General features: G+C 35.6%; 1 protein-coding gene across 1 annotated transcript; it reads left to right on the top strand.

The window, feature by feature from the left end:
* Positions 1-992: 992 nt before the first annotated feature.
* LOC107686644 (thrombospondin-3a-like) lies at positions 993-15,702 on the top strand. The gene is made up of 24 exons (XM_016483717.1): positions 993-1,001; positions 1,314-1,635; positions 2,592-2,798; positions 3,127-3,380; positions 4,202-4,304; positions 4,417-4,443; positions 4,534-4,616; positions 4,694-4,745; positions 6,042-6,190; positions 6,370-6,510; positions 7,250-7,324; positions 7,403-7,555; positions 8,173-8,283; positions 8,638-8,745; positions 9,076-9,235; positions 9,325-9,443; positions 10,020-10,072; positions 10,259-10,461; positions 10,543-10,595; positions 11,195-11,243; positions 12,121-12,317; positions 12,410-12,582; positions 14,873-15,012; positions 15,197-15,702. The coding sequence occupies exons 1-24, from the start codon at positions 993-995 to the stop codon at positions 15,256-15,258; spliced, it is 3,003 nt and encodes a 1,000-aa protein (XP_016339203.1). The 3' UTR covers positions 15,259-15,702.
* Positions 15,703-16,336: the final 634 nt, after the last annotated feature.

The following is a 16,336-nucleotide window of genomic DNA, read 5'->3' as shown; positions in this document are numbered from 1 at the left end:
ATTGTGAACATTTTTACTCAAAGCTCATATTTTCCCTCCTGGGATGAGGGCAGTTTAACAAGCTCCTCATTTAACGTGCTTTCGGATGGTGCGTAGAACAAAAAGCTGATTTTCTTTTTTCTTTTTTTTTTGCTTGCAGGGTCCAGTTAAGCTCAAGTATGTTGACAGAACTGTTCCCCTGACACCTGCTGTTAAAAGCTGTTTCTAGGGAAACTCAGAGGTAATGAAAAATAAACATCTCCCAAGACAGACTGTCGAGACTGGACGCTGAAACTGAACAGCCCTCATACTGCTCTGCTTTAAAATGTCAACAGCATTTTCTTTCTTTATTCCAGGAGATTGTGTTTGCAAGCAGACTGGCACAAAATCAAGAGCTGACCCTGGAATTATGAACTTGAGCGGGAACAGATGTCAAAGCCGGTGTTTGCATTTGTTCTTTTGACACTAACAACCATTCTTATGGTATTACCATGTATATTATTTTAAGTAGGCTATTCTACCATGGAGTAAATACCAGGTCTTTAAATAAACTGAAAAATTGTGTAGGATTTACTTCTAAATAATTGTTACTCAGAAATTGCTAGTAAATTTCACAAATAATTACAGTAACACTTTAATCAATTGTGAAATCAAGTAGATAGACTAAGATAGTATTTTCTAGCAAAACGTTTTTTACAATAATTACAATGTTTATATATCAAAGGAGGCATTGCTATCTCCATTTTAAAAAAAAAAGTAAAATAAAATTAAATATAAAAAGTACATAATTCTAAATAACTTTTATTACAAAAGAGTTATCACAAAAGTCTACCCAGAGATAAACAACAACAACAACAACAACATAAAAGTCTACCAGGGATAAAAAGAAAGAAAAAAAAGAAAGAAAGAAATAAAAAAAAGTCTACCAGAGTGGATATCTTTCGTTGACGCCAAGCAGACACTTGCGAACGGAAGTCACGTCCACATTAAGGGGTAACCATAGCAACAGTACGATGAGCGCGGTACATCGGAAGAACATTATTAATATTTTTAAAGACCTACATATTATATGTATATCGCCTTGCTACAATATTTTTTGTTTCGCGAGACGAACCCCGAGACCGATACAGACACTCGCTACATAACTTGTGCTACTTTTTATTATTTATTTATTTTTTAACTAGTTTTTTTCTGTTCGCAAAAGTCAGACTTAGGTCCATGGCTGTTGCACTGGGATTTGAAGACGGCTTGTCAAATTACATTTTCAAAAACGTTCCGGTTTATTGCCCTCTGAGTCTACGCGTGCTGTCAATCTTGCGTGTGTTTTACACGAGATTAATGTGTTGTATGATGATGAGGAGGGTGGATTCAGCTCTCTCTCCGAGATTAATGTGTTGTATGATGATGAGGAGGGTGGATTCAGCTCTCTCTCCGAGATTAATGTGTTGTATGATGATGAGGAGGGTGGATTCTGCACAGCGCAGGTTTGTTCCAGTGGAAATATTTCATGTTTCAATGCATCGCCGACGAATCTGTTCTGGATATTTTCTTTATCACTTCTGCGTGTATTATTTGTAAACATGAAAGTTTGGGTCAGTCTCTTCGTGTTTACGTTCGTCTGGTTCGCAGAGTGCGCACAGAAACAAGACGTACCGGGTAATTATTCAGATTTTTTTAAACGTTCATAATTAGATACACTGGCCTCTCTCGGGTAGTTATCAGTTAATAAACTTTATCTTTCCTATATATTGGCAGATATATTTTAAAGTTATAATTTCTATGTTTTCAATTCGCATTCACTCTTTTTGCTGTCTTTAATTTGTATTCGTTCTGTTTTGAGAAAGTTTGAGAAACATTCTACCTCGTCCAGTTTCATAAAAGCTCTGATAGATGAAGAGTCAGTGGACATGATGAGATTGACTGTAGTAGCTACTAGGCTATAGTAAATTCCTAATTTACTCACTCTCATGCTGTTGTTGATGTTGTTGTTTTTTTCAAGTCAGTTTTTTTTCAATGGGTCAATTCACCCATTTAACAAACCTAGTCTGAATGATTAATTCACAAATAGGTCTGATCCAGCTCTCCAGTTCAACTCACCGACTTTTGATCAATTTTACTAATTTTAATTGTTTCATTTTTATTTAACCAGCCAAATAACGTAAGAACAAGACGGACTGGGAGGGGGAATGAGAGTTATTAAGAATAATTAAAAATAAATGCAATGGATTACATCAGATGGTAAATAGAATAATGATACATAATAGAAATGATGTATTAGAAAAGATGTGCATAAATTCTAAAAAGTTTGCTAAGATAAAATAATGGAATTATTGGTCATTATTTAAAAAAAAAAAAGAAAAAGAAAAGATTGTTGGACTTTACCATGCAAGAGTATTGACTACTTTTGTGGTGCTTTTATTGCTTTTCATTTTATATCTTATTAGAGTTTGAAAGCTGTGGTCACTATAAACTGTCATTGTACAAAAAATGAGTAAAGTATTCTGCAGAAATTCTCCATTCTTGGGAGAATATCAGCATATGCATTTGGAACAAGATGACAATATTCATTTACTGTTCCTTTATTTCTAGCTGTCTCTGTTTCTCTCTGTCAGTGATAGACGTGTTGAGTTTGGAGGATGTGAAGCAGACCGTGGCTGCGGTGGAGAAGATCTCTTTAGCTCTGAAGACTCTCAGTGATGTGTATGTGATGTCTTCCTTCCGTCTGCCTCCTAAACTGGGTGGAGTCCTGCTGGGTCTCTACAACAAGCAGGATAACAAGAAATACCTGGAGGTTGCCATCATGAGCAAGATTAACAAAAGTAATGACCATTTGTTTTGTTTTTGTAATCTATAATCAGAATCAACTTGCTTTTTCTCTGAAACAGCTTTTCATATTGTTGACCAACATCCAAAAGCTTGTTGCTTATTGTTTCAACATATGTACATTCAAATTTGGCTCCATTTTAATATAGAATGCCCACTTTTTAACCATCCAATCATTTTGTGATGAATAAAATCAAGTCCTGCCCTAAATTTTTCTCATCGAATATTCTGTTTCACTTATAAAAACATCACATCACAGAGATAAAATGGGTTGCGGATGTGGTGTCTGCTCAGAACATCACTAAAAGGTTTGTTTTACTGTAGTTCTGGTCCGGTATGTTCGTGAAGATGGGAAGCTGCACACAGTCAATCTGCAGAGCCCAAATCTAGCAGACGGACAGTCTCAGTCTGTTATACTCCGTGTCGGTGGCTTGCGCAGAGAGTACCTGAGCCTTGAACTCTATGTGAACTGTCGTCTGGCTGACTCTGCCCAGCGGCTGCCCCTATTAGTCTCTCTGCCCAGAGATGCAGAGCTGGTGGAGATTCGTAATGGCCACAAGGCATACACTCGGATGCAGGTGAGACCAACATAATATGACCTTGATAATATGATGTCTTCATTATGTTTTCACAATACCTGCGCTACCATTCAAAAGTTTGGGGTCTGTATGATTTTGTAGTGTTTTTAAATTGTATTATGCCAATGCTGCATTTATTTAGTAAAAATGTGAAAATTTTTGATTTTTTTTCATGTTTAAAATAACTGAATAAACAAATAAATATTAATAAAAATTAAATAAAAATGTAATATATTTCTGTGATGGCAAAGCTGAATTTTCAGCAGCCATCACTCCAGTGTTGATTTCACATGATCCTTTAGAAATCATTCAATCAAAAAAAAAAAAAGTAAAATATCAATGTTAAAAACAGTTATGCTTTGTAAGATTTTTGGTCCAAACTGAGATACTTAAAAAAAAAAAATTCTGGATTCTTTGATGAATGAAGTTCAAAAGTTCAGCATTTATTTGAAATAGAAATATTTTGTAACAATGTAAAAGTCTTTACTATTTTGATAAATTTAATGCATTCTTGCTTAATAAAATTATTAATTTATTTAAAAAAAATCTGACTAGCCCCAGATTTTTGGACAGTAGTGTGCACTATTCTTTTTTCCATGGAAGACAAAAATATAAATATGATATGACCCATGTGGATTCTTCAAAAATTCTCCTTTTTGTGTATCACAGAAATAATAAAGCGTTCAGGTTTTCATTGAGTGAATTATTCCTTTAATTTTAATGAAATGAGAGCTTAGATGTTGTGATTGGTCATGAACTGAAATCCAGATATCAAGACTAATATTATATCAAATACTATAATCAAATGTTTTTTCTTCCAGGGTTCAGTGGAGTATCTTAAAGTGGCTCTAGGGGGCACTGTTGCCCAGGCTGGGGCTCTTACAGACTGCCCCTTTCAGGGAGACGCCTCTTCATATAACATAGGTTAGCCAGCTCAGCATCAACACAGGATTGTACATGGAGCTTGAATATACAGGTTTTTGATTGGTTGCGAAGTCTTTGTCTGAAATATTTTTGTTTAAACTTTGTTTTTCAGTGAACGGTGAGGTTAATTCTATTCTAGGTGAGTCTGCATTGGTGAAGTCATGATATGCAATTTGTTTGTTTTTTATTTATTTATTTAATTTGAAGATAATTGATTCTTTTTGTACAGGTGACCACACGAAAGCTCTGATTGGGCAGTTGATCATCTTTAATCAGATCTTGGGAGAGCTGAGAGAGGACATCAGAGAACAGGTGTGAGTGAGGTAGTGTAGATATGTGAGGGAATCTGTTCTGAGCATGTTTGATTTATGTGTTTTTGCACTATTTAGGTGAAAGAAATGTCTCTCATCAGGAATGCTATTCTGGAGTGCCAGATGTGTGGTGAGTAGCAACATCAAACCATAATACCAACCTGACAAAGCAACAAAAAACAATTTTCAGTCCTATTTGTAGTGCAGTTGGGTTAAAAAAAAGAGTGATAACCAAACTAGTTGTTTGTCATGCCTTTGTACATACCAAAGGATTCCTGACATTAATAGATTTATACTATTTTTATACAAACTGTTTATTACATGTGATCAGTGAGTGAGTGATCATTCAAAAGTCTGTGGCTGGTAAGATTTTTTTTTTAAAGAAGTCTGTTATGCTTAACAAGGCTGTATTTATTTGATAAAAAATACAGTAAAAATAGCAATATTGTGAAATATTATATTTTAAAAATAACCATTTTCTATTTTAAAATGCAATTTATTTCTGTGATGGCAAAGCTGAATTTTCAGCATAATTTCTCCAGTCAGTGTCACAGTTTCATCCTTCAGAAATCATTCTAACATGCTGATTTGCTGCTCAAGAACCATTTCTTATCATTATCATCATCATCATCATCATCATCATCATTATCATCGTCGTCATGTTGAAAATTGTTGTGCTGCTTAATGTTTTTGTCAAAGCTATGATTTTTTTTTTGTCGTTTTGTCAGGTTTGTATGATTAATTGAAAATTCAACAGCATTTCTTTGTAAATAGAGATTTTTTTGTTTTGTTAAAGGTCCTTTGATCAATTTAATGCATCTTTGCTTAATTTTAATTTCTTTAACAAAAAAATTATGCTGACCCCAAACTTCTCAATGGTAGTATGTAATTACTTATTTGCCTGCATATTTAACAGTTTAGAATGAAGGTGAAATATGTATTAAAACTGCTAAAATAATAACAGTTTTCAAACAAATTTGAGAATTGTCTCCAATTTTTTCATGCAAACTGAAAGCCTCTCCACAAACCTTCCAGTATTTAACAGCACACTCTATAGAATGTATCCCATAATCCAATGCAACTGGACTTTCATTCCATGATATTAAATATTTTTTATTTAACACATCTTTTGGTCAAAAGACACTTTTACTTAAAACTGAGTTAGAAATTCAATAATGAGGTCTTGTGACAATGTTTGAAATGTTTATCTCGGCATAATTCTGTTTCAAATAGTACTTTTTCATAGTAGGCAGTATGCAGTGTACACTATGTATGTGGGAAGCAGTATTCTAGTATTCCATTACGAATATATCCAGACAGAGGGCTTTAGATTCTTTTGTGTATGTATAATTTGCATGATATTAGATTCCTTGAGCTTATTGATTGTTATTGACTTTTTATGATAATATGTCTCTTTATTTTGAAGGATTTCATGAGCCGCGTTCACGCTGTCAGCCCAACCCCTGCTTTAAGGGCGTGGCCTGCATGGAGACGTTTGATTTCCCAGGGTACCGCTGTGGCCCCTGTCCAGAGGGCATGACAGGGAACGGCACACACTGTCAGGATATAGATGAGGTAGGTGAGGGCATTTAGCGCTGGTTTTATCTTCGTATACTGATAAGTCTTGGTCCAGAAACCACTGTAACTGTTTATGTCCATGTTCCAAAGACTCTTGAATAAACATGCCTTTGTTTTGTATTCATGAGTGTTGTTTTGCTAAAGCTGTTTCATATTAGCATGTCTCTCCCCATCAGTGTGCAGAGGCTCAGCCGTGTTACACACCAGGCACATGTGTCAACACAGCAAAAGGGTTTACCTGTGAGCCCTGCCCACCCGGACTGTGGGGTCCTCCTCTCTCTGGATTCGGTGTGGAATATGCTAAGAGTCAACGTCAGGTACCCTGCATTTATTTGATCAGAGATAAAGTAAAAACAGTAGTATTGTGAAATATTATTACAATTTAAACTAACTGTTTTCTATTATAATATATTTAAAAATGTGATTTATTCCTGTGATGGCAAAGTTGAATTTTCAGCATCATTACTACAGTATAAAGTGTCACATGATACTTCAGAAATCATTCTAATATGCTGATTTGCTGCTCAAGAAACATTTCTGATTATTATTAATGTTAAAGACAGTTGTGCTGCTTAATATTATTGTGGAAACTGCTGTGATATTTTTTCAGGATTTTTTGATCAATAGAAAGTTCAAAAGAACAGCATTTATATGAAATAGAAATCTTTTGTAACATTTTAAATGTTTTTACTGTCATGTTTCATGAATGTAATGCATTGAAAGTTATAAAATTAAAAAAATGAAAATAAAATGCATTTGATAGATTAATTTTGAATGCTAGTGTCTATAATTAATCATTTTAGCCATATATTTGAGCAGATGAAAGCAGCTGGAGTATCAAAAAAATGGCAAAACTTTTAAAATAAAGGTGAAATAGGGAATGTTGGAGAAATATGTAATTCAAAATTTGAATGTCAGTGTGGAATATGCTAAGGGTCACCACCAGGTACAGTGGCCCCCAAAAAATATTAAGACACTTAAAAATGCCTTTCCATTAGATAGAAAAATGGCAAAACAAATAGCAATCAATGTCTTTTTCTTATGAATTTGTTTCAGGAATGCTCTGATATTGATGAATGTCTTGATTTGGCCAACGCCTGCACACCCAACTCCATCTGCATCAACACCATTGTGAGTCCAGTACTTTTTCTCTGAAATCATACAAAGTGTATATGTTAACGTTTTTGAACTACTTCTCCCTTCTCTTAGGGATCATATCGATGCGGTCAGTGCAAGTTTGGATATGTTGGGAATCAGACAACTGGATGTTTCCCTCGGAAATCGTGCGCTATGCTCAGTTTCAACCCCTGTGACACTAACGCTCACTGCGTCATTCAGCGGAACGGCGACGTCACATGCGTTGTATGTCTCCTCAGTTACCAGTATAACATGTGTCCTAACCAGACGAGATGTGTAAAGATTTCAGAGACAAGCAGTTTGTCTCACAATCACATCCAATCGGAATGTATTAAATTCTTAAAACGATAGTTCCACCAAATCTGAAAATTCTATTATCAGATATTCATGCTCACATTGTTCCAAATCAGTATGATTTTCTTTCTTCTGTGGAACATAAAAGAAAAAAAAGAGAAATGTCTCAGTTTTGGTTACCATTGACTTCTACTCTTTGGACAAAAAGCAGTGTTTGGTTACCAACATCTTCAAAATATCTTCTTTTGTGTTCCACAGAAGAAAATAAGTCATATACGGGTTTGAGATAAGGGTGAGAATTTTATATTTGGGTGAACTGTCCCTTTAATGTACAATTGCGTGGAGCAGGATTTTGAACCAATGAGGTTTCACAGTGGGCTGGGCTACTGAGAGCAATGCAGTATAAACCAAGTAACTGACAAGATGCCCTGTCACTCATAACTTATCAAGGCTTAGGACGAAAAAGAAATCAGATTTACATATATCATATCATATCTTTATTACATCGTTCTCAAGTTTTCTGGTAAATTTCTGTATGATTCTCTTAGTGTAATGTCGGATGGGCCGGTAATGGTCACACCTGTGGGAAGGACACGGATATTGATGGTTATCCGGATCGCTCCTTGCCCTGCATGGACAATGACAAGCACTGCAAACAGGTCTGAAACTCACAATCTTTTAACCCACCATCCTTCTCCCTGCACGCACTGATGCTGTATAAACATTCACTGAATTGATGTGACTCTTTGATGTGACCATATTGTTCTATTTATTCTGATGGTTGAGGTACATCTTGTACCTTTCATGGAAATTAAGCTATTCATCCTAGATGAGGTAATGTGTTTACATAGACCAAGTTTGTTTTTGCATTTGCTTGGACTTTTATATGATAGATTCACCACAGCTTGCAGTCAACTTTTCCCAAGTCTGAACACAGGATTTTATGCTCTTTATGCTCTTATGCAATTGCTTCAAGTGTTGCACTAGGGATATTCATATTCTGTGTTTTTCAGGACAACTGCATCTTCACGCCCAACTCCGGTCAGGAAGATGCAGATAATGATGGGATTGGAGACCAGTGTGATGAGGATGCAGATGGAGACGGAATAAAAAATGTAGAGGTGTGTTTGTGGCCCACATTGTTATCATTGTTAACTAAAACTATTCAAAATAATTTTCATTATTTGAAATAAAATGAAATATAAATGTTAGCTAAAAACGATAAATTTTAAAACTTAAATGAAAATGAGAAATGTTGCCTGGGAATGAGTACTCAAATAAAAAAATTAAAAAAATATTAATTGAAGCAATATAGAAATCTAAAAAAAAACGAATAAAATGACAAAAGCACATAACAAAATTACTAAAATTAAAATGAAATTCAAATCAAAATATGAATAAATACTAAAATACTATAGAAATGATTTTTTTTTTCTTGTTTTTTTTTTCAGGATAACTGTCGGTTGGTTTCCAATAAAGATCAGCAGAACTCTGACACTGATTCATTTGGTGATGCATGTGATAACTGTCCCACCGTTCCCAACATTGACCAGAAAGACACTGACAATAACGGAGAGGGAGATGCATGCGATGATGACATCGATGGAGATGGTAAAGACTGTTCAGGTTGATTCATTGATCTGCTTTGTGTCCCTGCAACATCATCCTTTGAGAATGTGATGTTTGTGGATGTTTTGCAGGAATCCAGAACGTGCTGGATAACTGTCCCAAAGTGCCAAACCCAATGCAGACAGACCGAGACAGAGACGGAGTGGGTGATGCATGTGACAGCTGTCCTGAGATCAGCAACCCCATGCAGGTACTGAATTACATCTTAGTTTATATTAAACTTTATACTTTGTACATTGATGGAGTCTCAAATACACAATTATCATTTTTGGGCGAACTCCTAATGTCATTCCAAACCTGTGTTTCTTTCTTTCTTTCTTTCTTTCTTTTGTGGACAATAAAAGAAGGCCATATTTGACTTCCCCTCCCAATTTTGGTCTGTTCCTTATACAAAGCTATCATATCGTTTCAGAAGACTTTAAATATTACTTTTTAGGTTTAATTTGTTTTTATTTATTTCCAGTTAGTAATTTTAGTGCTTGAACTTACACTCATTTTGATTAGTTGCCAAGGCAAATTTGATAATTTTTTGTTAATATTTGTATTTTATTTTATTTCAACTTTATTTCAAGTAACAAAAATGTTTATAATAGTTTTAATTTTAGTTAATGATAATAACAAAACTTTTGTTAACTGTTTGTTAAAGGGAACTATGCCTTTAACAAATCATTTGAGTAACTGAAAAACAGCTAGCTTTTGCAGTCTTTTATATGTACTTTTATATAATTAATCGTATAAATAATAAACTTAATTATTTCTATTGCAGACAGATGTAGACAATGACTTAGTCGGGGATGTCTGCGACACCAATCAAGACACGTGAGTAAACACAACTCAAATGTAAATTCAAACATATAAATCACACAATTGGTAGATTATTCATTGACTCATTAACCTGGATATGGTAAGACTGGTGCCCTCTAGTGTCTGATAGTAGCTCATATAGTTTATTTTCAGCTCGGACACACATTTCAGCTCATAGTGTTTAATGTTGTGTGTTTGCAGGGATGGAGACGGACACCAGGACACTCGAGATAACTGTCCCGACATTCCAAACAGCTCTCAGCTCGACTCGGACAATGACGGCATTGGAGATGACTGTGATGATGACGACGATAATGACGGGGTCCCAGACAATCACGCCATCAACGGCATCGGACCCGATAACTGCAGACTCATTTCCAACCCCAACCAGAAAGACTCAGACAGTAAGAGCATTCATATTCACTGATGGTGAATAATCCTTCTGATTAATGACTCACATTATTACTTTCTTTCTTGTCGTTTAGGTAACGGAGTCGGTGACGTATGTGAGAATGACCTGCTGCTCTCATTGACACAGGTTCATCATGTTGCACCACTTCTATTCCAGAGATTTAAATTTTACTTATAAACAATAAATTGATGTTTGGGTGCCTTCTGGCTTCAAGTGTGAATGAAACATACATTATATGAGTTTTTAGCCCTCCATATTGTTCAAATCACTCAATTTTGCATAAAAACATACTAAATAAATAATACTCCTCTCTAAAGAAATTTGAAGTAAACATTTTAGAATCTGAATACGAATATTAGAGCTTGTTTTTTCTCAGTGGATGCATAAAAGGCTCATTTAAAGATATATTAAAGGCATGGACTTGATTTTTGATTTTGCATACCTCCTGACAAAAAATTAAGAAATTATTGTCACTATCAGATATTTATAACAAAACCGAGGTCAAAAATTGAATTCATGACTTTGTCCTTTCTAATGATTTATAGTTTGTCAAATTTAAATTTTAAGACTTATTACTTTACTTATGCAGTACATAGAAATGGGTCTCAGATAGAACTGGTTATGAATGATGTCATGCATATAATTTAAAGATGAAGTCTGTAATTTTCTGTACTTTTCTAGGTGGTAATAAAGAATGAATTAATACAGATAAATTTGTGTTTCAGGGTATGGAGATTGTTCAAACCATGAACAGTGACCCGGGCTTGGCAGTGGGTGAGTTTGGTTTCAGATAGTGATTGACCGATATTGGTTTTTTGACAGCCGATGCCGATATCTTGGAAAAGCAGGGTGGCCGATGGCCGATATAAAGCCGATATAATTTTATTTAATATTTAAGAAATTTTAAATCATTTGAAAATGGGTTAAAAAATAAATGTGTAAAATAAACATGCTTATACTTTAAATGACAAAGTATTTTTCACAAATAAACAAAAGCATGAAGCGCAGCATAATTTGAAATCACGAGTTTGTCGATCGCGCGTCTTCTCCTGTCCGTATTCAATTAACACGGACTGACCGTCACGCATTCGCGATCATGCAGGATACAAATGCACACTTCATAAGGTCTCACAGCTGGATTCGACTAAATTTGCAAGGTTTGTGAAGTTAGATGTTCATAAGTCATTCAAAGATTTGTTTAAATGATATAAATGTGTATTTGCTGAATGCTGACGGCAAACGAGAAAGTATTATAATGTTTGCCTTTCTATTACTAACAATATAAAAGCAATCGTTATAATACTTTTTTTGTATACATTTTAATTCCTTTGTTTAACAGTTCTATCTGATTATTAGTGGACAGAACTGTTAACGATGACAGCAAACAAGCGGGAGAATGTGAGCACTGTGTGTTGTTCAGGCGCTGCCGTTCTCAGTGCCGTCAAAATAAAAGTCCGGTGCGCCGTCAAAATAAAACCACGAATGCATCGGCCAAACAGAAAAACTTATCGGCTGATGCCGATATTTGAAAAATGCCAAATATCGGCCGATATATCGGCCCTGGAGATATATCGGTCAACCACTAGTTTCAGATTTCAGAAGCTAGATGCCCAGTGGACTTGCAAATGCAAACTAAATCGGTTCTCCACAGGTTACACAGCGTTTAACGGTGTGGACTTCGAGGGAACATTTCACGTTAACACCGTGACTGACGACGACTACGCCGGCTTCATCTTTGGCTATCAGGATTCATCTAGTTTCTATGTGGTGATGTGGAAGCAGACCGAACAGACATACTGGCAGTCGATACCCTTCAGGGCCATGGCTGAACCAGGCCTGCAGCTCAAGGTGAAAATGTTGCCTTTGATTCATGGAAATATATTGGCTTGCTAATGTCCATATGAGCTTTTGGGAAGTAAGACTTGAAACTGTTTGCGTAGGCGGTGAAGTCTCGTACTGGCCCCAGTGAGTTTCTTCGTAATGCTCTGTGGCACACGGGGGATACGGATGGAGAGGTGAAACTGCTCTGGAAAGACCCACGAAATGTCGGCTGGCAAGATAAAACCTCGTACCGGTGGCAGCTCAGCCATCGGCCACAGGTCGGCTACATCAGGTGAGACCTCCTCCAATTGGGGACAATTGTGTAGCAACACAATATACACTACTGTTCAAAAGTTTGGGGTCAGTTAAATTAAAAATAAAAAAAAATGAATACTTATATTCAGCAAGGATGCATTTAATTGATCACAAGTAACAGTAAAGATATTTATAATGTAACAAATTATTTCTATTTCAAATTTTTTTTACATGTCTATTTATCAAAGAATAAAAAAAAAAATCAAGGTTTCTCGTGGGTCAACTGCTGTCAAAATTGATAATAATGAGAAATGTTTCTTGAGTACCAAATCAGCATATTAGAATGATTTCTGAAGGATCATGTGAGAATGAAGACTGGAGTAATGAGTTGTTTTAAGTTGTAATCAGGGTTAATATAAGTGAACTAAAATCATAAAAAATTTGTTACTTGAAATAAAATAAACTCAAAATAAACAAAATATGAAAAAAAATTGCCAATTAAAATGTTTTTCTTTTTCATTTAGTTTAACTTGATGTACTAAAGTACAACTGAAATCAAAATGAATAAAAACATTATAGACATAATTGAAAAAAAAAACCTGAATAAAATAGACAAAAACAAATTTACTACAAATTTGAAACGAAAACAGAAAATATAAAAATATACTCAATGCAAAATATTTAGTATCTCAGTGATACTAAAATAAATATTGCTGTTTTTACTGTATTTTTAAACAAATAAATGCAGCCTTGGTGAGCATAAGACACTTCTGTCAAAAACATAAAAAAAATATTTTGAATGGTGGAATTTTTTTTTTACACTTTTTTTTTTTTTTTTTTTAGAAAACATTTTAATTGACTGCAAGCCAAAAATGTTACTGTTATCCATTTCAAATTATATTTAAACTGGTGTATTCCTTTAGTAAAAGTAATAAGTTGTTCGTCCCTGCTGAAACAACTTTTTTGTCTGTCCGATTGTGGGTCGCTTTTGTCGTCACAAGAGGGCGCAATACCAGACTGCACTGGCAGCTGATGGAAGTTTGTGCTGGTATGCTGGAGAGAGGGTGGTGGGGGCGTATGACAAGTTATCCTTAAAATTTCTTCTCAGTTGCCCCCCTCACACCCCTGAGACTCTGCTGAGTGGTTGGGCCCCCTGGCTGCCCTTTGTTGTGGTTGCCATGCCAATGAAATCCTTGGCAAGAATTTTCTTGGTGCCTGTTCATATGCAGATCCAACGGAAACTACTGTAGTGGACGGGCCGTTAAAGAAAGAGAGAGAACGGACCACAGAGGACAGTTAAACATGTATTGTGTATGATTTCCTGTACTGCGTAATTTCTTGGCATTGTGTTGTAAATCAGATGCTCTTTGCAAAAGAACCAACTCCAGCAAATGCTCAAAAATTAGTTTTTTTTTTAATTGTCATAACAGAAATTGACTACAGTAACTTCTCATTTGATGGTTAAGCAGTTCTGACGCTTTCAAACTACATGAATATTTAACACTTCAGATCAGAACTTTCCAAAGTTTCAAGTAGTTATAAATACCTACAGGAAGAGAGAGAGCTGTGTGGCGCTCAATATGTGTATGTGTGTGTGTACGTACACGTATATGCAGTTTTGTGAGACAATGTGTAGCCGAGGCTTTGTAAGGGCCCTTTCAAACACATACACATAAACACACCTGCTTTGTATTCAGTGAGAGGAGTGAATAGAGCACAGTACGCACACACACTCACACTGGATTGTGCTGCAGACATGCTCCACTCATACATAATGCAATTTAAGTCGGGCCTGCTGCTAAATCAAATCAGATCTAATTTATTATCAGGTAATTAGAGGGTGAGCAGGTGAAGTTTAGCAGCCTGTAGCATAAAACAGCTCTCGGCTTCATTCAGACCAGAATATTCTAGAACAACGCTTCTCAACTGCTGGGTTGTGACCCAAAATTGGGTCAGCATTGCTAAATGCGAATAATAAAAATCAACTAACCTTATAAGTGTGCATTTATGATGGCAAAATAAAGAGGGTTTTAAGTGGGAGGAGAAAATGTTTCCCATTTTGGTTGTGTCCAACAAGACTCTAAAGTACTTTGGTGCACATTTATTTTTCACTTGGTAGAAGATGATCTTTTTTAATATTTTCTACATTTTAATAATTACATTAATATATTTTTAATATACATTACCATACAGAGATTTGAGAAAGATTTTTTTGTTTTTGAAATATCTTTTCTGCTCACCAAGGCTGCATTTATTTGATCTAAAAATATTGTACAGTCACGCATAAGAGGGCTTTCATGTGTGTTCATGTTGTGCTCCTGTTGCAGGGTGAAGCTGTATGAAGGCACAAAGATGGTGGCTGACTCCAATGTTGTGATTGACACCACTATGAGAGGGGGACGCCTGGGCGTGTTCTGCTTCTCTCAAGAGAACATCATTTGGTCCAATCTGCGCTACCGCTGTAACGGTAAAGATTAATCCACTCTTTGATATTTAAATCATGATCCCCAGACCCCCAAATCCAACACTCAAAGTCTTCAAGAAATCTAAAATCTACAAATTCTGAATAAAAGTTGTTTATTGACAAAAAAACAGCATTACAACACTAAAAACAAAACACTCACAAAGCAAATGAAACATATCTTTTCCAGATACTGTTCCAGAGGACTTCAGTACACACCGTAAACAGGTTCTAATGCACATAAAGGTGTGAGGGGAGTGAGACGCCCTCTGTCTCTCTCTAGACCCTCTGAAACCCAGTGTGGCGCCACTGAACTCCTGTGTCGAGGGGCCAAACAACCAGGACAGATGAGAGATTTATCCAGCGTCTGTGTCACTCCGGATGAGGAGACTGAATGAAAGGAGAGAAAAGACTTTTATTTGACATTTTGCGTGTTTATTTGTCATCGCGGGGCCGTATAATGTGTGAGTATGAGTGTATGTTTGAGAGTCCTGTAGCGTGTGTTTACATGAACAAATGTCTTGAAATAAAGGGATTTGATGTATTTTCTAGAACACAACAAATACCCAACAGTACCATGGTTCTATAATCATTATTAATACATGACAAAAACAGAAATCAATTCTAAAAATACCAAAATTGACAGTTTAATATGTCAACCCCAGAATTCTCCTGTTCTGTATGCCATTAATGATGAATGAGAGCTAAGCTCAAGCATACGTATAGAAATATATTAATTTAACATTAGTTAAAATAAAGTTATATTAAACATTATATTTGAATATATTAATATTCAAATACAATCTACTGTATGCTATGTTTGGAATAGCATGCTTGTATACTCTCAAACACAGTTTGTGAATTTTCTGTATGCATAAATTTAATGAACACCTGAATTATATATTACATTTTCCTAATTGTGCAGTATACATCAGTTCACACTGTATGGAATGCTGTATGCAATGCAAAAAAGTACACCGTATACGTTGCATACTGCACAATATTCAGTAAGTAGTAAGCTAGTAACTGCCATATACTCACACTGGTGTTGAATATACACCTGCAGTCTGGCGCCGCCCTAGTGGTCGAGCTCTTCATAAGCTGCTGTAGTGGCGGGAGATTGCAGCGAGGAGTCGCGTGTTCCTCGTGGTCAGGGAGGCCGGGACGAGTGCAATATTGGCGGGAGATTGAACAACAGTGCACAACATCCCACACCTGCCAGACCGCAGGACTACAAACACACTCTCCTAAAGACTACAGACTTCTTCAAAGAGCTACAACACAAATACACATTTTTTTCTATAATAAGTTGTAATGTATTGAATTTGAA

This window comes from Sinocyclocheilus anshuiensis, unplaced genomic scaffold (genome assembly GCF_001515605.1).
Source record: "Sinocyclocheilus anshuiensis isolate Anshui unplaced genomic scaffold, SAMN03320099.WGS_v1.1 scaffold389, whole genome shotgun sequence".
Classification (NCBI taxonomy): Eukaryota; Metazoa; Chordata; class Actinopteri; order Cypriniformes; family Cyprinidae; genus Sinocyclocheilus; species Sinocyclocheilus anshuiensis.
Note: the sequence above shows the minus strand (reverse complement) of the source record. Positions and strands in the feature narration are given on the sequence as shown.

What these genes read in the sequence shown, in the direction of transcription:
- LOC107686644 (XM_016483717.1), top strand. An exon ending in ACAGAAACAAGACGTACCGG is followed by an intron (nt 1,636 to 2,591) that starts GTAATTATTCAG and finishes TCTCTCTGTCAG; the next exon opens with TGATAGACGTGTTGAGTTTG. An exon ending in TCTGCGCTACCGCTGTAACG is followed by an intron (nt 15,013 to 15,196) that starts GTAAAGATTAAT and finishes TATCTTTTCCAG; the next exon opens with ATACTGTTCCAGAGGACTTC.